This window comes from Apodemus sylvaticus, chromosome 6, assembly GCF_947179515.1.
Source record: "Apodemus sylvaticus chromosome 6, mApoSyl1.1, whole genome shotgun sequence".
NCBI classification, from domain to species: domain Eukaryota; kingdom Metazoa; phylum Chordata; class Mammalia; order Rodentia; family Muridae; genus Apodemus; species Apodemus sylvaticus.
The window spans coordinates 86,302,065-86,325,435 of record NC_067477.1 but is presented as its reverse complement, the minus strand read 5'-3'; the positions used below and the strand labels follow the sequence as shown (position 1 = coordinate 86,325,435).

General features: G+C 35.4%; 1 protein-coding gene across 1 annotated transcript in view; it reads left to right on the top strand.

The window, feature by feature from the left end:
- The window catches only part of Agmo (alkylglycerol monooxygenase), a 401,155-nt gene that overhangs the window by 173,433 nt on the left and 204,351 nt on the right, over positions 1-23,371 (top strand). The window contains exons 6-10 of the mRNA XM_052185926.1: positions 2,353-2,419; positions 5,612-5,677; positions 5,769-5,848; positions 9,035-9,169; positions 10,707-10,823. Coding sequence (XP_052041886.1) covers positions 2,353-2,419; positions 5,612-5,677; positions 5,769-5,848; positions 9,035-9,169; positions 10,707-10,823 — 465 coding nt within the window. The remainder of the gene's footprint in view (positions 1-2,352; positions 2,420-5,611; positions 5,678-5,768; positions 5,849-9,034; positions 9,170-10,706; positions 10,824-23,371) is intronic.

Sequence of the window (23,371 nt, the reverse complement as noted above, 5' to 3'; positions counted from 1 at the left end):
CTTCGGATCCGACTGCACACATGCCAGAACCCAAGCTCAGGAAAGCATCTGGGCAGCAGAAGCTGCTCTGTGTGGCCCCTCCGCCCTTCTTGTTGTTTATTTTCTTAACAAATGTTAGGCACCAAAGAGACAAATAGGGGTAAATGGCGCACTCATTTCCCATCTGGTTCTCTGGCAGAGACAAAAGCTGGACAAAGAGCATCCGTTTGTAAGGTTCCATCCTCCAGCATTACCTCCTATCTGGACACACAGTTTTCCACCAGTAGAGAAGGATGTAGTGATAGGTTGTAAGTAATAAAACACCATTCTTTCTCAATCCCCTATGACTAACATTGCATTCGTGAGACGTCCTTTACTTCACAGGACTATATTTTAACAAATACAAGACATAGAATCAAACTACTTGAAGCTGCTTAAATGAAATACTGTGAAATACATTAGTTAAGTTCTGATAGGAAAAATGGAGTTGTGTTTAGAGGTTAAATACATTGTTTCTGGATATAACTGAAAATGGATGCATAGGACCTTCCCCACCCCAGGCCAGATATGTAAAAAGAGACATGAGGAAAGATGAATGGGTAGGACAGGTGGAAGAAAGGAAAATGAAAAGGGAGGAAGGATAAAAGGAAAAAGGGATGGAGGAGATGAGAAGAGGGGGAGAAAGAGCAAGTGGAAGAAGGGGAGGGACTGGAGCATCTGTGTCATAGTTCTCAGTAATGCACGTGTAACAACCAAGTGGGTTTCCACACCCAATGACAACACCACTGTAACCCTATGCTTACCCAGTGACTGACAGCACTGTTATACCACCAAATAAAAGTTTTGTTGCCTGATATCCTCATGGAGAGCAGGGACGTAGAGAACAATAAAGAAAGGAACAAGGAAAGGGATGGAATAATGGAGACAAATCTAAAGTAACATACTGTATATAATACTTCATGTTCTTGTATTCAGACATCTGTCCATTTCAGACAGAAACCAAGAAACCCTAAGAAAATGGCAGCTGTGATGTAGGCAAGGACTACTTCCAGATCTATAGATAGTGAACAATAGGGAGAGGATATGAGTGACTCTGTTATGGACATACTGGTTGCTAATTTCCCATGAGATTATAGCTTCAATTACAAGAGGATATGTGAAACTACAAGTTGAGAAAAATATTTACACAACAACAACAGCAGCAACAACAAACTGGATATTTAAATGGTGAAGATTAATAAAATAAAGCAAAGAATATTAACATTCTCATGAAGGAAGAATTTCCATTAACAGGTATATTTCTGGGTTTGGAAATATGGTTCACTGGTTAAGAACATGTATTGTATCATAACGAACTGAATTTGCTACCCATATCCAGGTCTGATGGATCAGAATGCTTGTCAGTACAGCTCTCTCAGATCCAAAGCCCTCTTCTGACATCCTTGAACATGACACTTAGAAACACAAATCATATTAAGGCCTACACAAGTACACATAATTAAAAATAAGTGAATAAACAGAAGCATATTTCTGAGCTTGAATAGCTCTTAATGCTTTCAAAAGCATTGCCATATATTTATACATTGTAAATTCGATTTGTACATTTTTAGCTATCTTTGTCAAGAATTCAGAAAAACAGGAGCTGCATATTGTACTGGATTAAGCACAGATATGTTGATTCATTTCTGTCATTCTATTTTTTTATTTTCCACTCTTATTGTCAAAGTATTTTCAAATGAATTCTGGATCCCACTAGCTATGACGAAAATGTATTTTCATGTCCACTGCTAATGACATTACCAATCTGAATAAAATGTGTTTTTCTTCTACCCCTGCCATTACCTACATGATTACCTATGATGGATGGTTTCAAATAAGTATCCAAATAATATGCCCATATTACATGCATTGTTGTGTCTGTCATAAGCAGTTCAAGCTCTTAAGACTGGAATCCCTTTCTTTCCTGGTACCACTGACATGTTGCTAGTTCATCAGTGTCACCAGTAGATATTGGCTGTTTCCCCTTAATTGTAAAGCATGAAAGATACCATCTCATTTAGAAGTCTAGAGTTTCATTATTTTATAGCACTGTCACCACTTCTGCTTTAGATATGAGGGCATTGGATTACAAAGAGCTTGTTATTTTCCTAGGATGAAACAGCCAATTGTGGGAATATATGTAAGTGAATTGTATCACACAAGCCTTGTACTGTCACACCGTATGTGTGAACAGTCTACCATTGTGTGTGATGTCACAGAAGGATTTTGAAGCTTTCTCTATCACAGATCCCATATGAGTTTCACAGATCTGTGTAACACAGATACATATTCATTGATAACTATGTGTGTGATTATCTCTTTTGCTACGAGCAGGTCATCAGAACCCTTGGCCCTTTGGAACTGGTCCTTAATACTCCTAGCCATCACAGAGTTCATCATGGTAAGGCAGTTCTGTTGCTTCTTCTTCATCCTTTTTCTTTTTAATTTACTATTATACTCATGTTACTTTAGTAATAAAAATATACCTCACACTGTGACTGGACACTATATAAATAAATATTGCTTCTCCTTTTCTGTTTAGAGAAGCCTCAGCTTGAAAGCATGGGCCGGTGGCCCTTACCTTTTCAAACTCTTTCCATCTTAATTGTGATTGAGAAGTACACTAAATGGCTAGAGAGGAGCTTGAAAGAGCCCTCTGTGAAGTACTCTGACACAGCGCTAAGTTTCTGCCCTGTCCACAGTGAAATAGTCTTAAAAACTATTGTCACTTTTTAATAAAAATTTGTTTGTTTGTTTACATACACTCCATATTTTATTCCCTCTCCCTTTCCATTCCTGCAGTTCTTTCAAACAGGAACAATTATGGATCAGAGTTGTGACTGTGGGATGCCAACCCCCTCCCTCATGTGATGCCCCATCTTCCTGCTGGAAGTAGGCTCTATAAGTTCTCTCTCCTTCCTGTTGGTTATGCCATCTGCAGTCCCTCCCTTTGACTCTGGAGAGTCTCTCGCCTCCCAGATCTCTGGTGCATTCTCAAGGGTCTCCCCAACCTCCTATCTCCTGAGGTTGCCAGTTTCCATTCTTTCTGCTGGCCCTCGGGGCTTCAGTCATTTTCCCTCACCAAAAACCAGATCAGGTACTCCCCATCCACTCCCCCCTGCTGCCCTCCCAGATCCTCCCCTCACTCTCCATTTGTGATTACTTTTAAAGGGATTTTATTTTTGAATATGTGCATTACAGGAAACAAACCATGAGAAGCCAATTACATTAGAAAATAGGTTATTTTAAAACGTAAAAATATAATAATATATATATAAATTTACATATTTAATATAAATTATATATATATATATATATATATATATATATATATATATATATATATATATATATATATATTCGCTCTCCTGCCTCTGTTGAGTAAGGATCTCAGCAGAAACTGTACTGGCTAGATTAAAAAAAAAAAAAAAAGACCCCGTGTGTCTAGTGCCAAGGCATAAAGACACCAAGTTTAGTTAAAATCAATTGCATTTTATTTGGGCAGCAGAAGAATCATTAAGAACGTGCATTATTTGTGATCAGAACATAAAAGTAAACTTGGAATATTATGAGCTTTAGCATACATGAATACATAATAGACTTTTCAAGTAATGAGGCCCAGGTAACAGAACATCCAAGCCATTTCCAAATACACTGCATGAATAAATCTTAGGGGCATAATGCTGAGGGCACTTGACAAAGTCGTGAACTCTGTCCTTCTGTTCCTCTTAGTCTCTGCCTTCACAGGTAGCATTAGAACACTACAGCACTGTCTTCCCAAGGGGAACTTGGCCCTTTCTCCCAGGCGAAGGTCGCAGCAGCATCAAAAAGGAAGGGTCAAGCTCTTTCAACCTCAGCCCTATCTCCTCTCCTGGGAGCAGTTGGCAAAGGAGGGTCAGATTCTTATGGATTCTTCTGCATAAACAGGAAAATCTGGAAGGAGGAATCAATCCACACTGACAAAACCAACAGCCGGGAATTTCTTCTTTACCTCACTTTCCCACTTCCCCAGACATCAGTCAGGCATGCTTAGCATCACATCTTCTCTATATGTTGGGATTAACATTTTTTGGTGAAAGCTGTCCTGGGCATTGTAGAGTGCTTAGCAGAGTTCCTGATATGTGTCTACTTGAAGCCTCTGTATGCTCTTCTGATTGTAATTACAATCATGTCTTAAGATGTTGCCACTCATTCCTTTAGAGGGAATCTCTCTCTTTCTCTCCTAGTGGAGAACCATGTTTAGATGGTGTGTTAGCTTTCTATTCTGTTCTTAGGGATTTTTTTTGTTACTTATCAATCAACTGAATACTTGCATGCACAGAAAGTGTGTCCATGAAAACGGATGAATGGTTTAGTGGATTAAAACTCTTTACTTCAGCTTTAGCAACGTTTATATCATTATGGACATTTAAGTTTTAAAACACACAAAATTTAAGAAAAGTTGCCAGTTACATTAAGTTTAAATTGTAATCCATGTATTTTGGAGCTGGAAAATTAACATATTCCTAAAAGATGTCATTATGAGAGTAATTTAATTTTTAAATGTGACTTTTATTGCTAGAACAGTCAACAATCACTCTAATCTTCTTTATAACACAACTCCAAAGAAAATAAATAAAAATACATAGCTTCAAAACAAAAACAAGCTAATATATATTTCCTATTTAAATTTATTTTTATTATTATAATTTTGCTCATATGAGTATTTTTCTGCATGTATACCTGTATTCAACATGCATACAGTCCCCTCTGAGGCAAGAAGAGCATGTCAGATGCCCTCAAATCGGACTTGCAGTTTCTCATGAGCCACCATGGGTGCTGTGAGTTGAGCCACAGAACTGGACACACAGCCAGTGCTCTTAGCAGCAGTGAAACCATTGTTCCAGCCCCCAAATACATTTATTATCGTCTCACTTTCTTTTTACTTCCTCTGAACAATGTGATAATTATTTCTTAGTAGTTTATGAAACTAGTTATGTGAATATATGTATATTTAGCATTATGAATATTTAGCATTGGAACATGTGCATAAGTTTCTAAAAGATCTCTTTAATAAAATTAATTACAAAATAATTTAAATGAGACTACAGCTCACAAATAAAATCTGTTATTGTCAATGATAATCTTTTTTTAATTTTTGTGGTCATAATATGGTTACAATATTTACTCTTCCCTTTTCACCCTCTAAGCTGTCACACATATCCTTCCCCATTCTATTCCAAACTCAAGGCCTCTTTTCTCACTAATTGTTATCGCTTGCATCTATGATTAATATATATTATATGTGTACACACACACACACACATTCTTAAATTTGACGTGCTCAGCCCTGTACAGTGCCACTGGTATGTATGTTTTCCGAGTTGGCTCTTTAGCACTGAATAACCAGAACCAGCTATTGTGAGCTTCCCTGTGCAAGTCCACCTTTTTCCCTCTCAACTTTCCTCAGTTACTTAGGTGAAGGAGAAGATATTTTACAAACCATTTTATTTCTTGAATTTTTTCTGTATGTTCTAAGGCAAGAAAAATAGATTTTTTGAAAGCCCCATTTCATCTATTTGAAAAATGACTTTCAATATTTTTTTTCTCACAGGCAGAAACCGTTACTGCATAGATAAAAACTATGCTGGCACTCTTATTATTTGGGATAGAATTTTTGGTAAGTAAAATGTACAAATATTATAATAGGTAATTAGCTGCTTTGGAAGTGATGGAAACTCAGTAGTCATATTGTAATGCTTCTCTTCCAGGAACGTTTGAAGCAGAGAATGAACAGGTCATATATGGTCTAACCCATCCCATTGATACATTTGAGCCATTCAAAGTGCAGGTAATTCATTCATCCTTTATCTTTCTGAATGTATACAGTTTCAAAAATTTTATCTTTAAGCAGAAAATGCTCATTGTAGGTGAAAGTGCTTTACATTGCTGTGAAAAATGTTTTACATACAAGTGAATTTGTAAATAACTTAGTGGTCAAGTGACACCTTGAGTCAGATGAGCAAGATCCATTAGTATAAGCATTTTCAAATGTGCCTAATACTTCAAATGCAAAGAAAGTGCCTCTCTAGCAAACATGTTCTTTCTCAGAACAGACCTGAAATATATTCATGTATTCAGGAGCAGTGGTAAGACATATAATTAAGGCTGATCCCACAGTATGAAAAATATTTGCTTCAGGCCTTCAAACTGTGGTTAGAAATTCAACATGAGGCCTTTGCCCCTCTCATCTTAGAACTGGGTGTCAAGGAGCATTATCCATCAGTTAGGTCCACATATTACCTCTCCTGCTAAGCCTTTATAGAGCAGACCAATTTTCTGTTGCACATGTGGTATTGCTTGCTTGCTAGCCTTACTGGTTGGCACTAGAGAAATGAAGAATGTCTGCCAAGTTCCGACATGTCAGCTTCAGACTGCCTCAAAGGCTCCTGAGGTTACTAAATCACAAATGAGGAAAAGGTAACAATGCTCTACAGGCTAAGATGATCATCCAGTGACAGCTCTGTGCAGTGGGTTGGTTGCAGCACCTTGGAAGTAACAAATTACTAGCCTCTATTGGGAGTGCTTTGAAAACCTACTTCAGTTTGCACAGAACATCGAGACCAAAGGAAGATTGCCATCTCCTGAACCTCTGCTACATCAAGTACCTGCAAACTCAAAACAGTTCATTAATCATCAGTAATAAGTTATGAATCAGGGGCTTTTTTATTTCTATATTCTAGCACAGGAAACAGGTTCAGAGCACTTAAATAATGCCAAGTTTTACTGCCAGCTGTTAACCTAACCTAACAAACCAAGACCCAAGCACACTTAACTCATGTATAGCATCCTCGTTTTATTGTGGCTTCACACACCAGCTACATCAATTGCTATTCTTCCTTTACTGAAAGTCATTTCTGCATAGCCAAAATTGAAAAGGAAAATGCTGATGCTTATCCTCTCGTACATTTCTACTACATGACATTCCTTCCATCTTTACCCAGGCTGTACTCAGAAGAGGGAATGCCTCTTGGGAGACACAATAAATACAGTCGGAGCTTGACAACCAGATGTATTAAATTAAAATCAAATTAGAAAATTTACAGCAAAGTGCCCTTTTCCTTGCTTCAGATACATTTTCTCCTTAATATGAATAAATACAGAAAAGTGTAAAATCCTGCTTCATTTCTCAAGGAGAGAGCTTTACAAACCTGGTGCCGAAGTGATGGTTTCTGTAAAGTATAGATTTCGCTCATCAGCACTGTGGACTTAGTTTGGAATAGATTATAGGTGGTGCGGGTATTATTGATCAATAATACTCTTAATACATATCAATTCATAACACTCTTAAGCATGCCGTTGAGGAATACATTGTTTTTGTTTGTTTAAGTTTTGAGCATACTGGGTTCACACCAGAGAAAAGATCAGTGAGTGGATATTGTAAGAACTACATACGCATAGTCAAGTGAATGACTAGGGATTCCCTAAGAGCCAGCAGGAGACAATGGCAGGCATCCTTTAGCTGCTGCTTATTTAAGGCAAGTCTTAAGCCTCTAGGTATCTACCTTCAAAAATGCTTTCTTCACCATGCTAGGTGTCACCTGTGGGGCTAAGGTGCTCATTTTATTAAGAAATGTCAAGTTGGAAAGTTACGATAGTTAAGAGTTTTTAACACACAAAGTATTTACTTTCAGTGACATCCCTTTTGCATGAAGCTAAATTGCTTATGTAGGATTTTTCACCCCTGAAGGAACCCCAAATTTGCTGCAGTACATACAGGGATATGCTTGCTTTTGTTATGCATAGAGTACTCTCTCTGCTCTCTTTAGAAGATGCAGGTTCCAGGGGATTAGGAACTAAGTAAGTCAGAGAAATGTCTTTATGCTATTGTGATATATTGTTCATGGGTAGCACCCAAATGTGTACAAATAAAATTGAAACACATTTTCAAAATACCAGTATTTTAATGATTCAGTATTTTAATGAGTGTTGGAAGTTCTAAACATAGTAATCTTCAGTATTACTAGTAGTGAAAATCTCTAAGCCAAGCTTCCTTCTAACATTTACCTCATCTTCAGAAACGTCTCCATTAAGTCCCATAATAACTCATGTTGATTCTTGGAATAGTTCAAGCAATCATAAAACCCATTTTTCTAATCTTAGCAATTTAAATTCACCCAGGGACTGCTAAAATACCAGCAAGACCACAAATTCTGAGAGCAAATGCTTTTCTCTCCATTAATGCATTTCTGTATTATAAAAAAAATCTCACATTTAGAGTCTGGATCTGATGCCCAAAACCCTAGGAATACATTCAATCCTATGGTGTATTTGTGTGAAATGTTCTTATAGTTAAAATTTATTGAGCACTTATATGTGGGTATGTTTTTAACTTCTGTGTATGTCAAATAAATGCCATTTAAAGAATGAGTATTCCTGCTATGACATTCAATATAAAGTTCTCTCTCAGGCACCAAACTTTTCCTTTCTTGTGACAGAATGAGTTATTTAGTGCTTGAACCTCTACAATATGAAATGTTTGTGAATATGTTTTGTTAATATCATGTTATTAGCATAAATCATTGTTGTAAAAATATTTGAACTGATAAGCATTCCTATGATGGCTTCATGTTCAACTGCAATATCCATCTATTTACATGTTAGAAACAAAGTTAGTATACACAGTTATTACTTTCACAGACTGCTGGTTATTTTTATTTGAAGCAACCTCATAGCTTCTTTCATCTACTTTGCTGATTTGTATCCAATTATAATATTCATTTCAAAATTTTAATTTCATTTAACTTCAAAGATGTTGATTAAAAACAGATTGAAGATATACAGGATGTATAGAATTTACTAAAATAGATAAAGTGATAACATAGTAATATATTATTTATCTTTTTATGTACAATGTCTATTATAGGCAATATGTAAATTATGTTGAATATCCTCACAAGTTATATAATTAATTATATTTAATTTTCCTTTTTATGTTTGTCTTACTTTGAATAAACTATATTTTTTTTTCTTCAAGTTTCACCATTTACTCTCTATATGGACTACATTCTGGACCACACCTGGATTCTGCCATAAGTTATCTGTTCTATTTAAAGGACCAGGATGGGGTCCAGGTAAACCAAGACTTGGCCTGAGTGAAGAAATTCCAGAGGTAATTACAGGGCATAGCATAAGAGATCTTGAGGCTAGACATGTGGCCAATTTGCATCTCTGGGTTTTGACCCATGTACAACTATAAAATGATGTTACCCAGTATGACGTATGTAAACAGCTCAATGAGAGGACACCACGATGAAAGTGGATTAAGGGAGCATTGCCTACTATGTAGGCATTAGTGCATTACAGGGTGTACAATTTAGGAAGTAGAACAATTGAACCTATTTTTCAGAACCATATAAACCTACAGCAAGAGCCTCCTGGTATGTTTGTCTTTCACTCAGAAACCTATAACCCAAGAGATGGAAAGACCTTTGGAAGTCAGGTCTATTCCTAATTTTATTTATGACAAAATGAACTACCCTAATTAGCAGTTCTAAAGTCATGCCAAAAAATGTACTGTTATGTCAAACAATGGGTGAATTTGTTTGATATTAGAATAAAAATATCAAACATAGAAATAACTTTCAAAGAACAAGAAAAATAGAAGAAACCAAGGATTTTTTGTTTGCTCATTTTTTTTCAAGACAGAATTTGTGTGGGTAGCCACAATAAATTCTTGGCAGTCTTGGAACGCACTGTGTAGACCAAGCTGCCCTCAGATTCACAGATATTCATCTGCCTCTGCCTCCTGAGTGCTGGGACTAAAGATGTGCACCAGACACCACTGGCTTATAAGATTTAAAAAATGAAATCTGAAATCTTCTTCTAGAGAAAAATAAAATTTGTGTTCAGTTGTTCATGATGTGTACTATAGTTCTTTACCAAGTAAGAGTCACAAAATGAAGTACAGAAAAAATAGGAAAAATCAATTACCATTTACAAGATGGTATTTTAGGTGAAAAATCATGTGATATGTTAGAGAATATATTTTATATAAATAATATTTTATTATTTTTAAATATCTTAAATTACATCTTTTATATCCATAATTAGTTTTATAGTAATGTTCATATAGGTGAAAAGTACTTTGATTATTTCTGCTTCAAAATGTCTAGTAAGGAGGGTTTTATTTTTTTTATTTTTTTTAACAAAATAATTAAAGTGGGTATTTTTTAATTGTATAAGTGCCCTCATCTGCTTTATCCAAATAAAATTATAGCACAGTACGTCTAGAAATTTTAATAGCTTGGAACATTATATTAGTAAAATATCATTGGATGTTTAATTGTGGTTACTTACACTGGCCATAGTCATCTGCCGTCTTTTCCTTGGTATATTGCTAGACATGGTTATAACTTATTATTCTTGGCTATTGCAATTATCAATACACATATAGCTGAAGCACCTATGACTTTTCTATTTAAGGAAGACTAAATCATTACCAGAGGGCATAATATTTGGCATCAAGTAGCAACTCTCCTAATCTTTAAACAATTATCTATCTAAGGAAACGAATGTCAAATTCTTTCTGGAAAAAAAAACTAACAAAATCATGTTGCTGTGACTCATCTTTTCTCACAGTGTGAATTTTATGAAGAGAGGTGAGCTGCAGTAGTGAGTAAAGGAAATTGTCCTTCTTTTCTGCCCAGGTTACAGGACAGGAAGTCCCCTTCTCATCATCAGCATCCCAGCTCTTGAAGTTGTATGTCGTTCTCCAGTTTGTAGTAATGCTGGTGTTTTATGAAGAAACCTTTGCAAACACAGAGGTAGGTAGCATCAATTTTCATATAGTATGTGAAAAATAATACTAGTAATTTTTAATTAAAATAAACTATTCCCCTGTGACTATGCTCTATTTTTCTTCATAATTGCTTTAATTTTGGGGGAGGGACGTCGTGAATTTTAACGAACAGGAGTTGTATTCAAGTGGTATTGTATATAATATATATCAAATATACCAAATCTAAATGCTAAATAAAATATTACTTACCATATTTTTGTAATTGAAATAAAGACTTCAAAAGTCAGAAAAGAATATTTTCTACCAATTTCAAGATACTTTGTATATTAAAACAATACATTGAAAATTGAGTTTGGAGAATTTCAATTGCAAGGTTGTTGTTTTTCCTAATTTTCTCTCTAAGATGTATACAACAAATGAACTAGGGGAAACTTAATGTAAGTGTGCTAACAGGTACAGATTAAGAATGGCTATATTATAGTTAATTAATATTATCTACACTGGCTGTGTTCGGGAAGACTTCATAAAAGTGTAGGAGTCCAAAAAAGTAGATAAAAGTAATAAGGTAACTAAATTAAGAGTAGATAAAATACAAGGTTGAATTACAGGATAGAAAGACCACTGAATTAGTCCTTTTTCAAAAAAATGAAAAAGAAAGAAAAAAGAAAGAAGAAAAGAAAGAAAAACATGTAAATCTCAGAGATGGGAAATTTGAGGTTCTCACAGTTACTCTAAAAATAATGGATCTGCCTTAACTAAATGGAAGTTTGAAGCGTGGCAGTTCTACACAGCTCTATTTTAAGATGTACAGAACATCAACAATTAGTTTACTAAATCTAAAAAAAATTTATCTTTCGGCATGTACAAAGGTGATTGCAGAAACAACAGAATATCTAAGATGCTAATATCTAAGATGCAGAATATCATTGTGCTTGAGGAAGCACGATGGGGAAGCAGCGCTTGTGTGTAGCTGACTCTGATCTACGACAGTTGTAATTAGTTATGAACTGAGGAGACAAGGCTAAGGGTCTGCTTCAGTCCCTTTAGACAAAGTAATTACATTCAAAATAAAATTAACACAAGAAAACTTTCAAGAAAACTAGAGTAAAGCACTAATAAAGAAAAAGTATTCAGAAAAGATTTGTAGATTTGTACTTAGGTTTGAGGAAGTGGTGCAAAAATAGATTCCCCCATGAAAATTTATGATTTTTTTCTTTTTTCTTTCAGTTTATTTTGGGGATTGTAATTCAATTACATTTCTCCTTTCTCTGTCCTCTTTCTAAAACCTTCCATAAAATGCTCTCCATTATAGTTATTATTTATGGGCTCTTTTTATTAATTCTTACTGCATATATCTACATATATATGCATGAATGTATGTATATATACATACATATTCCTAAATATAGCCTGTTGAGTTCATTTAAAATTACTTGTATATATGCTTTCAAGGCTAACTATTTTTCATAATTTTAACTATCTGGTCTTCACACAGAACTAGATAAAAAATTATATTAACAATGGTTGAGATAAACACAAGATAAGAACCAATTTTAAGTTAGTCTCAGTTCAGTGTTCAGGTACCTGGTTTGGTTTTACATATGGTTTTAAAATGTAAAATCATAATATGCCTTTTAATTTTTTAAATTTATTCTTCTCTTATATATTATATCCTTACTACAGTTTCCACTCCCTCCATTCCTCCTAGTTCCCTGACACGTCACCTTCCTCGGACATCCACTCCTCAGAAAAGAGCAAAACAAGTCATAATAAGTCTAGGCACAAACTCTCCTGTAAGGGTGGATGAAGCAATACAGTTGGAGGAAACGGGGTCCCAAGAGTAGGCAAAAGAGTCAGAGACACCTCATTCCCACTGTTAGGAGTCACACAAGAACATTGAACTGAACAGCTACAGCATATATGCAAAAGACATAACACAGCTCCATAGTGGCTCAGTGATTGTCCTTTCTGTCTCTATGAAGTCCTATGATCCTGATTGAAACAAAGTGTCCAAAACACTTCTATAAATCACATAAGTAGCTGAAACAAATAAATAGCATGTACTGAGAACTAGATATACTAGTTATTATTAGTAATGCCATTATCATTAAATAATTATGTATCAATGGAGTATTTCACTGGAACAAATCTGTAATGGCTACATAATTTAGATATTGAATTATGATTGTACAATTCTACATTTGAACCACATTCTTGAATGTGATGAGCAGAATTCTTTAGTTTTATGATAGAAATTGTATCCAGGTGAACTTACTGATTTACGCAATTGAGACTTTGGGATGGCTGTCTCCTCAGTGGTCCTTCCATAGGGAATCTCACTGTCTTGTAACTATACTTCTCTCTGTGTTGAGTCTCCTGCATGAGCCAAGATGGCTATCAGACACTCTGGCTTTAAATACTGGCATCCAAAGAACTTGAGGTATGACTATACAAGACTTAGCTGAACATTCATTTGTACATCCCCAAAAGAGACAATAGAATCAAGTTGGGGACTCATATTCAGTCTATGAATGAGAATGCTTTAGGGTCAACTATAGCATCCTCGTATTCTGAATGAGGAAACAGAAAAATTTGAAAAGAAAATGTTAGTAAAAAATACCCAGTAAATGGAAAATAGAGTTGAGGCAAACCAACATCTCCATAACACATACATCATCTGAATAAATACATTAAGCCATGAATGTGTTATTTGCACTTTCAAGTTAAAAGTAGTCTTTATTAACTATTCAAATACACTGTGACTTAGTTTGCCTGAAGAATTCAGGCAAAGTGTGGCCAAAGGCAACAAATTGAATTCTTGTAGATAATCTTATTAAATTCGTTTTAAAATTTGCAGAACATATGCAATTTTTTTTGCTAAAAATTTCATGTTTCATCTTGTAGTCACCATTCACATATCTGTTTTTAAATGAATCACTAACACCAGGTCAAAATTACACATGAGTGACAGTCTCAGCAAGTGTAATGCTGCCCTCTGGACGCTCTACTCACCTTTTCTCTCATCACCTGGCAGACTCATCAGAATCAACTGGCAGAATCAGCACACTATTCATATAGAAGAAGTGAGAGACATGCTCTAGGTCAGGAGCCAATAGGATATGCCATAAGTCATCTAGTTAAATGAAGGAGATTTGCAGCAAATTCTTATAGAGATGACTTATGCTGTATGGAAGAAAGCTATTTTCATTTAACACTGTTTAACTGTTGGTGTTGCACATATGTATTTCTGAATTGCTTCATCTTTTAAATTCAAATTAGTAGTCAAAAACGTCTCCATTGAATGACTCAGTTTGGAACATTTGGTAAATTTGTGTGAGTTTACTCTATATACATGCAATTAAAGGAAACTCTAGTATAATATAGAATGGTGCAGGAGAAAACATTGAGTTAGATTCTAGATTCTATTTCATGAAGTGAAAATAAAAAATATAATGACTATATGTGTACTTGCCTACTCTTCAGATTTTGTTACATATTTCACAATTAATGACAGAACTGTTGTGTTATGATGGCTTGTCATTAAGTTGACAAATAATAAAAGTTGCCCTCAAGAATTTTCCGGATGAATAAAACATTCACAATGGCCATTTGAACTACCATAATCTTAACAGACACATGGAATTGTCAACCTTCCTAATTGATTAATTACAAATAATATTTCCTGGGCATCCATGGATAATGATTCTAGTACCTTTTACTTACCTCACAGCTAACAAAATGTAAAGGGGCTCAAGTCTTTACATATGTAGCACGGTATTTTCATACAGTGTAAGCACATCTTCTGTTGTACTTTAGTCATTTCTAGGTTACTTGTACTTATTCAATGTTGTGCCACTTAGTGAACAAAGACATTGTGCATAGGTTCAATATAATAGTATTTTCACTGCTTATGTTCAGTACGTGGTTTCATGAATTGTAGAATCTACAGGCATGAAACATTCTTTGTCACTGTTCTCCATAAGTTCTTGGAATCATTTCCTTGAGTATCACAGAATTTGTCTATCATTAGTCATGTTGTTTAATACATTCAACCAAACTGGGTCTAAGTTGTATGAGCTGTAATAATATTCAGATACTTGAATAAGACTAAAACAAAAAATCAAAAGAAAATCTAGATGCTTATCCTGAAAAAAATAACAAAATGAAGATTATACTCAACATTGTTCAAAGTCAAGTACAACTTGCAGTATTTTTTTATTTATTATATTTGTGTTAATATTTTTCCACAAACTTAAAACCAGACATTTATTCGTTTTTTGTTTTTTTTTAATTTTTTTATTCGATATAATTTATTTACTTTTCAAATGATTTTCCCTTTTCTAGCCCCCCCACTCCCCGAAAGTCCTGTAAGCCCCTTTCTCTTCCCCTATCCTCCCACCCACCCCTTTCCCCTTCCCCGTTCTGGTTTTGCTGAATACTGTTTCACTGAGTCTTTCCAGAACCAGGGGCCACTCCTCCTTTCTTCTTGTACCTCATTTGATGTGTGGATTATGTTTTGGGTATTCCAGTATTCTAGGTTAATAAACACTTATTAGTGAGTGCATACCATGATTCACCTTTTGAGTCTGGGTTACCTCACTTAGTATGATGTTCTCCAGCTCCATCCATTTGCCTAAGAATTTCATGAATTCATTGTTTCTAATGGCTGAATAGTACTCCATTGTGTAGATATACCACATTTTTTCCATCCACTCTTCTGTTGAGGGATACCTGGGTTCTTTCCAGCTTCTGGAAATTATAAATAGGGCTGCTATGAACATAGTAGAGCATGTATCCTTATTAAATTTGGGCCTTCATTTTGATTTTCAAATGACATCTTCAATATTAAATGCACCCTCAGATTTAAACTTGGGGGAGTAGATGAACAGATCCGCTTCGTGGTATGAACAGATCTTGGATAAAAGTTAGGTAGGCATTCCACATATAAAGAGATATACATGGAGCTCAGATTCCTCTCCTATCACAGAAGATGAGAATGGAAGAAACTGCTACAATGGATGGGCAAAGAGAACTATCAAGTGTTGAAAGCCTTTTCAAGTTAAAATTGGAGTTGGAGACAGTTTCATTTCTGACACAAATTAATTCCGAAGGGAACCTTTGCTTACCCACATGTGTTTTTCTTCACACAAGGCTTGCTATTTTACTGAGAAGAAAGCTTGCTTAGGATAAAAATCATACAGTTCCTTTCTAGTATGAGGACTTCTGAAAGCATTTGAAGACTTTAAAGTATTCTCTCTCTTTTTAACCTTATTTACTTTAAGCAATAATCATATAGAATGATTCTGGCTAACTTGGGATGGGAAAGACTGCTGGGATCACAGAATCTTTTATGTTTAACCATACACTAAAGCAGATAAGTACTTCCTTATTTTATATGTGAAACTGCTGTATAAATAATGTTCCGAATAAAAATATAATGCAACGACAACCACAAGATGGTGAGGCACCTTCATTTTTGTCTGACCAGCTACTTGAATACAGTGTTTGGTGGCTTGAACTCACACACTTTACAGTTTTAGTAATACTTATGAAATCACTTCTTAACCTGACAACATCCACTTCATGGTATGATGTTATAAATAGATTCTTGAAATAAAAATATGAGCTACATTAACATGTTCTTCAAAATAAATAAAAATACAAACAGTTTTTAACTGACATAAGACTTCAGTATTTAAAATGGTCTTTGGATAGGGTGGATAATAGAATTTCTGGTAGATTTCTGGTAGATAATAGAATTAAGGTAGATTACGTTGATGACATAATTCAATTAAGCAAGCACGTGGGTATCAATTTAGAACATAAATGTGGAAGCATATTATTGTAGTTTTACATTTCCTTGGATGCTCTCTGAAACACTAAAGCACTAGAACTTTATAATGAATGTTTCCATCTTGACATTTTTAATAGACCCTCTAAAAAGCATGAATATACTTAGTTCTTGGGTAACTGGATTCTCCTTGTGCAAATTAAATGGACCATGAACCTAATCTAGTAAGTTTTGAACTGTTGTGTCTGACAGGCGATGCTAATTATTTCATATAAATATTCCTGAGAAGAGTAGAGAAGTAAGAATTATACGTTCCAGTGAGAAATATAATTTCACCTGAAAGTTACAATACAACAGTAAAGTCATTAGTTGCACTAGTGTGGAGGATCATGCCTACAACTCTAGACTTAGAAAGCAGAGGTATGAGGACAACCTAGAAGTCTGAGGGCAGTGTAATAGACATAGCAAGTTACAGGATAGCTCAGGCTATATGGTGAGAGATTATCTAAGATAAACAAATAAACAAAAACAACTCATGCCAAATGATTAAATACTAAATTTAGAATTATGTTTGTCTTCATGTTATCAGTAAAGTCTTCGGTTTGATTAGTATCAGTCAATTCCTTTAAAAAATTATCTTATTGCAAACAGAACTAACTCTAAATGCTTACACCTTAGGATTTAAGCATTGAGTATGGGTATGTGGACATGTATGCGGGTACCCTCTGTCCAAAGGGGTCAGATATGCCTGGAGCAGGGACTTGGTGGTGGCAGTGAAGGTTGGTTCCCTGGCAAGGTTGCTGGGAAAGCTATGTATGATGAGAGATCAAAGTATTTGTTTAATATTAAAGCCTCTGTGGATTAAAATGTTTTTCATAAAATATATTGTAATGGTTACTTTTCCACCAACCACTCCCAGATCCTTCCTATCTTCATATGACATTATGTTCTCTCTGTTTCAAAAAAATAAAACAAAAAATAAGAACGAAAAGGAAGAAACAAAGAAAAGAAAGAAATAAAGAGACAAGAAAAGTAGGAAACACACACACACACACACACACACACACACACACACGCATACATGCAAATCAAAAGAAAGAGGTAAAAGGCCAATAAGGCCGGAGGAAAAACAAAAGCAAAAAACAACAACAACAAAATTAACACTGCAGAGGAAAAAGAAGCAGAAAGTGTACAGAAGTGCCAGTGAGTTCATTTTGTGTATACATGGGAATGGAAGCCATACAGGAGTGTGGTTGATGTACACTGAATCACTCCATTGGAGAAAAGGGGTGTTCCCTTTGTTAGTGGGGTTATCAATTGCATATAACTTCTTGATTAGAATTGAGACCCAGTGTGGACTTCTCCCTGTCAGTGCTGAGCCTTGCCATATATTGCTGCATATTGCTCTAGTCTGTGAGTCCATAAACTCCTGACTATGGACTTATCTCTCCAGTGCTACAAATGCAGTATTTTAGTTCAAATTTGGGCAGCCAGAGTCTGATGATTTTTATAGTTACATTGATTTATTAAAATCAAACTATAGGAAAATGATGCTTTACCTCTAAATCTCTTGTAATTTCATTATGGCATTTAGGAGCGCTTAAAATTGTTTTCTTGTATGTTTTTTATTATAAATAATAACAAATCAAAAATGAAATTGAGAACAAATTTATTTTAAAATTTAATACATAGATAACTTGTTGTGAATAATAGTGAAAACATTAAGCTGTCATGAATACAATGGGGAAAATCTGTCATGTAAAATGAACACACAAGTGTGACTCAATATCAAAGCAGATATTTCTTTTTTTCCCCCTCTTTATATCTTACTGTAGCAGCAGTTCCATGGTCTTCTCTATAGAGAATAAGAATTCAGTTGTATGAATTCAATAGCAGGACTTTGTTTTTCTAGTACAGGCTTTTAAACATATTTACCATAGTGCCCATTACATACACTTGGGAATGACTATGGATGAGAGATCAAAGTATTTGTTTAGTATTAAAGCCTTCTTTTCAGTTTTAGGATAAAAATATTTAGAACATCTGAATACTTAAGGACTATACAAATTTAGATCAAATTATTTAAGATATCAAATGATTTATGTTTTAAAGAATTTAATATCTTAATATTAAGTCTCTGATTAAATGGCTTAACTGGCTTTGTATTAAACCTTAAATATTAGTATTAAAGTTTAGTATAATAATTATTAATTCTTTATTTAATTAAATTATCAGAATTAAATGAAATGTACATATATATTTGCTTAGTTTCTCAACAAACACCTATTGAGCATTATGCATCCTCGATCTAGGCTCATGCACACAGTCATCGGGAAAAAAAAGCATACATTCTATTAAGAGGAGACAGAGAAGGCCTAGGGCAGAAGAAGTACAATTAGTCAATAATTATAGAGTGATGAAGTGTACTATGTGTTACATGGATAGATGAAAACGTGTATCTGAATAAAGACCTGACTACAATAAACAATAAGGATCACCAAGGAGTACATTCTAAGTAGAAGGAACAATAGATGAAAAAGTTTTTGATTGGAGATATAGTTGTTAAGAACACTTACATACTTACAGGACTGACAGATGACAAGAAGGGACTTAGATGTAGTCAAGCACATCTTTAATCCCAGTTCTTAGGAGGGCTTGGCAGAGTGACCAAAATTTCAAGGCTAGTGTGGACGATATCGAGAGTTATGGACTAAACAACCAAGAAAATGGATTTAGTCATATCGCAATCAATTAGTGAAAAAAATCATATTCACAGAAAATGGAGAAATTAAAATGGAATTAACTTGCAAGCTTCATTCCTAGTAGATAGCTTTCATGGTGCTAGAATGACCCATGAATACTGACAGCTAGAAAAGCAGTCAGCAGTCTTGCCCACCTATGAGCCTGGAAATTAAAAAAAAATATTGGCCTAGTAGGGGATAACCACTGGTGTCACTATTGTGGAATAAATGTGGGGGGTACCCAGTAACATTTTGACTGAATTTAAAGCCCATCCCAAAAGATGGAACTCAATTCTGATACCATCTACTAGGTAACCATCTATATTTGGCTAGGTCATAGGATCTAGGAAGGAATCTCATACTATCATTCTGCTAAATAGACAAAATAATAGACAGTTCCTAATTTCTCACCTCCATACCTATAAATTAATGCCTCTCTCAACACTAATTATAGAAGCTTCTTTTTGTTGTAGATGAAATTAATACACAGAACCCCAAATTGTTTAACATACAGAGAAAAGACTATATTCTCAGCATTAAATGGTGCATTTACATCATAATCCCTCCTCCCAAAATTCAAGAATCATAATGGAAGAGGCTCCAGAAAATTTGAAGAGACAGAATTTGTGGTTGTCTGCAGCAAAACAGTAATTATACATGACAGAGCCATCATGCACAAAAACTTATAGCAACTTGATCATTGTGTGATCAAGACTTATACGAGATAAAGTCAGCCAAAAATCCCATGATGGGCAGCAAAGGGGTTATGCATATTCACCCTTAGTTGGAAATTTGGTGGTAATTGGTGGATGCGGAGGAATGGATAATAAGTTTTCTTCAGTGTTGAGCTACTCCTACTCCTGTTATCGTGCTCATACCATTACAAGGTAGCCCTAAACAGAGTTAATGGGGTTATGAAGAGAGAGAGAGTGTGGAGAAAGGGAGAGTACATGATAACATACTATTGGGAGAAAATGAAGTTGGGCAAATAAGAGAGGAATTATATCTGATAAAATATATATTATATGCATGTATCAAATTATCAAACAATAAAGTATTAAATTTTAAATGTGAAAGAAAGATTATTTTATTGGAGTATAACTTCGACAGGCTAGAATCAGAAGTTTTTTGATTTGTGTATTAGCTGAAACCTCTGAAAGTTTTCAAACTTATGTGATATTACATATTTTTAATATTTAAAATATTATAAAATGTATACTGTTTTAAAAGTAGCTCTAAAACCTAAAGGTGTTTATAGCAGAGAGAAATATATTGGAAAATTAATTACAAAGGTATTTCATTAATTGATGTGGAGGTCCTATTGGGAGAGAACAGGATATTGGATGGAAGGTTTGTCACAAATGTCTTCATTACAATGCAGTCATTTATAAGTTATATATAAAAAGTGATCAGAGAAAGATTCAAGCATATTTGTTTTGGGCAAATTGAAATCTGAGGTGATATTTCCTATGATGATGAAAATTAAGCCCAGATTTAGAAAGAAGTCAAACGTGAAATTCATGTTGTGGTGAATACCTATTAGCCCAGCATACGGTCTTAGTTATGGTTTCCATTGTTGTGAAGAGAGGTCATGACCAAGGCAATTCCTATAAACATTTAATTGGGACTGTTTTTACAGGTTTAGAGTTTTATCCCATTATCATCATGGCAGGAAGCACAGCAGCATCTATGCAGGCATGGCACTGGAGGAGCTGAAGCTTCTACACCTTATTCCAAAGGAAGCAGACTGTCCTCAGAGACATTGTGTGAGGGTCTCAAAGCCCACACCCACTGTAACACACTTCATCCAACAAGGCCACACATCCTCCAACAAAGCCATTCCTTCTAATAGTGTCCCTTCCTAGGCCGAGCAAATTCAAACCTCCACATTCAATTTCTTTGCTCCCATAGGCTTGTTCAAACACATTAATTTATAAGGGCCATGCCTAAGAATAGTAAATGCAAAATATGTCTAGTCCAACATCAACAATGTTAAAAAGTCCAAAGTTCAGTCTCTTTCTCATTCATGCAACCTCTAAACTGTAATCCCTTAAGAAAATAAATTCAAAAAGCAGATCACATACTTCCAACATCATGCAAGATATACATTACCATTCAAAAATGTCATGGTGAGGAAATACTGGACCAAAGCAAGAACAAAAGCCAGCTGGCCAAACTCCAACTCAACATCTCCATGTCTGAGATCAAAGTACTCTTCAGATATCCAGCTACTTCATTTTTGTTGACTGCAACAAACTTCTTTTTCTTAGGCTGTTTCCATTCCCTGTAACTATCTTTCCTTAGCAGGTGTCCCATGACGCTGACATTTCTAACACCTTGGGGCCTCCAAGAAAACTTCAACTTTATCTCTTCTTGTTTCAATGTCTAGCACCAACACACAATCTTCTGGACTTTGCAAAATGCTTGGGTCATTTCTCCAGCTCTGCCTTCCATAGCACTCTAAGCTCTGGTTGAATCTACCCACTGTTCCTGCTGTGCTTGGTGATCATCCCATGGTACTGACATCTCCAATATGCTGGGGTCTTCCATTGCAACTAGGCTTCACCAATAGCCTGTCATAGGCTCTCTCTATGGTGCCAAACCTCAACATCTTTCCATGAACCCTTCAGTCTTGGGCCAGAAACTACAGCTGAAGCTCCCTTCACCATCACCAATGGCCTTCCCTGGTCTCACAATGCCAAGTCTCAGTTGCTTTCCATAACTCCTTCATACCTTCCAAACCAGTACTACCTGGGTGACATATTACCAAGTCCAGGTACTAGCATGAGTTACAATGTTGATTATCTGTGGGACACTGTTTGTTTGTGCTTTTGTCCCAAAAGACTTCACCTTAGTAATACTTTTCTCTTCTTAATCACTGCTAATTTCTTAGTTCCAGATAACAAGCATCAGTTGTGCCATTAATCGTTTCTATTCTTGACTCTAAAGCCAGAGCCACATGGCCAAAACTGCCAAGTTCTGCTGGTTGTTGGGGATGGAACATGCTCCCTTGTTCTACTACTGTATCACTAGCTTTCTGCTTTCCAACTGCTTCATTCCCTATGCTTGGTTGTCCTGGAACTTGCTCTGTAGATCTTCCTTGAACTCAGTGATCTGAATGTCACTGTCTCCTTAGTTCTGGTATTAAACAACCATTCCTGGACCTAAGCTATTCTCTACTTGGAACTTGTTGTGTCCCAGGCTGGCTTTGAACACAGAGATCTGACTTGCCTGTCTCCATGGATTAAAGTTGTGTACTACCATGTCTTGGCTAAACTTTTCATGGCCACGATTTCTCAAGATCTGGGTCACAAAACCTGTGTCTTCCAACCTCAAGATTTGGATTACAGGTGTGCCTTCCATTTCTCGATTATACTTCATTCCAGATTAAAAGTCCAAAGTAAAATAATAATCAGGTCACAATAATGCTTAAATATTACTATCTGTTCTTCTATTACAAAAGCATATGTTTAGCTGTGTGGGATCTTGCCCCCAAGGTCACCACTCCCTTAATTCCATTTAATATCCTTAAATAGTATTTAGCTTCATTCCACTTCCTGGTGCTCCTTTATTCTTTTAACCATACATTTTGTATTTTTCCTTTCTATGTGTGCTACTTTTCATTAAAAAAAAAAAAACCGCTCTTCACAAGAGTGAACTTTACTAACCACACAACAGGATTTATACCAGCAGGCTGGTTTAAAACTTTCTTTGTCAAAGCAACTAATCTAAATCTCTTCACATTTGCCTCAGGCATACTCTTTGGACAATGGCAAAAGGCAGCCACATTCTTCACCAAAATACCACAAAACAGTCTTTGGCCACATATTAAAATTCTTCATCTCTGAAACCTCTAAGTCAGGCTTCCATAGTTCAAATAAATTTCAAGAAGAAAGTCTTCCATATTCCTATTAAGATAGCCCATTAAATTCCACTTAAAGCATTCTGCTGCTTTTCAAATCCAAATTGCCCAAATCCAAACAAAAGCATTCTTTCAAGCAAAAGCATGGTCAGGTCTATCCCAGCAATCCCCAGTCTCTA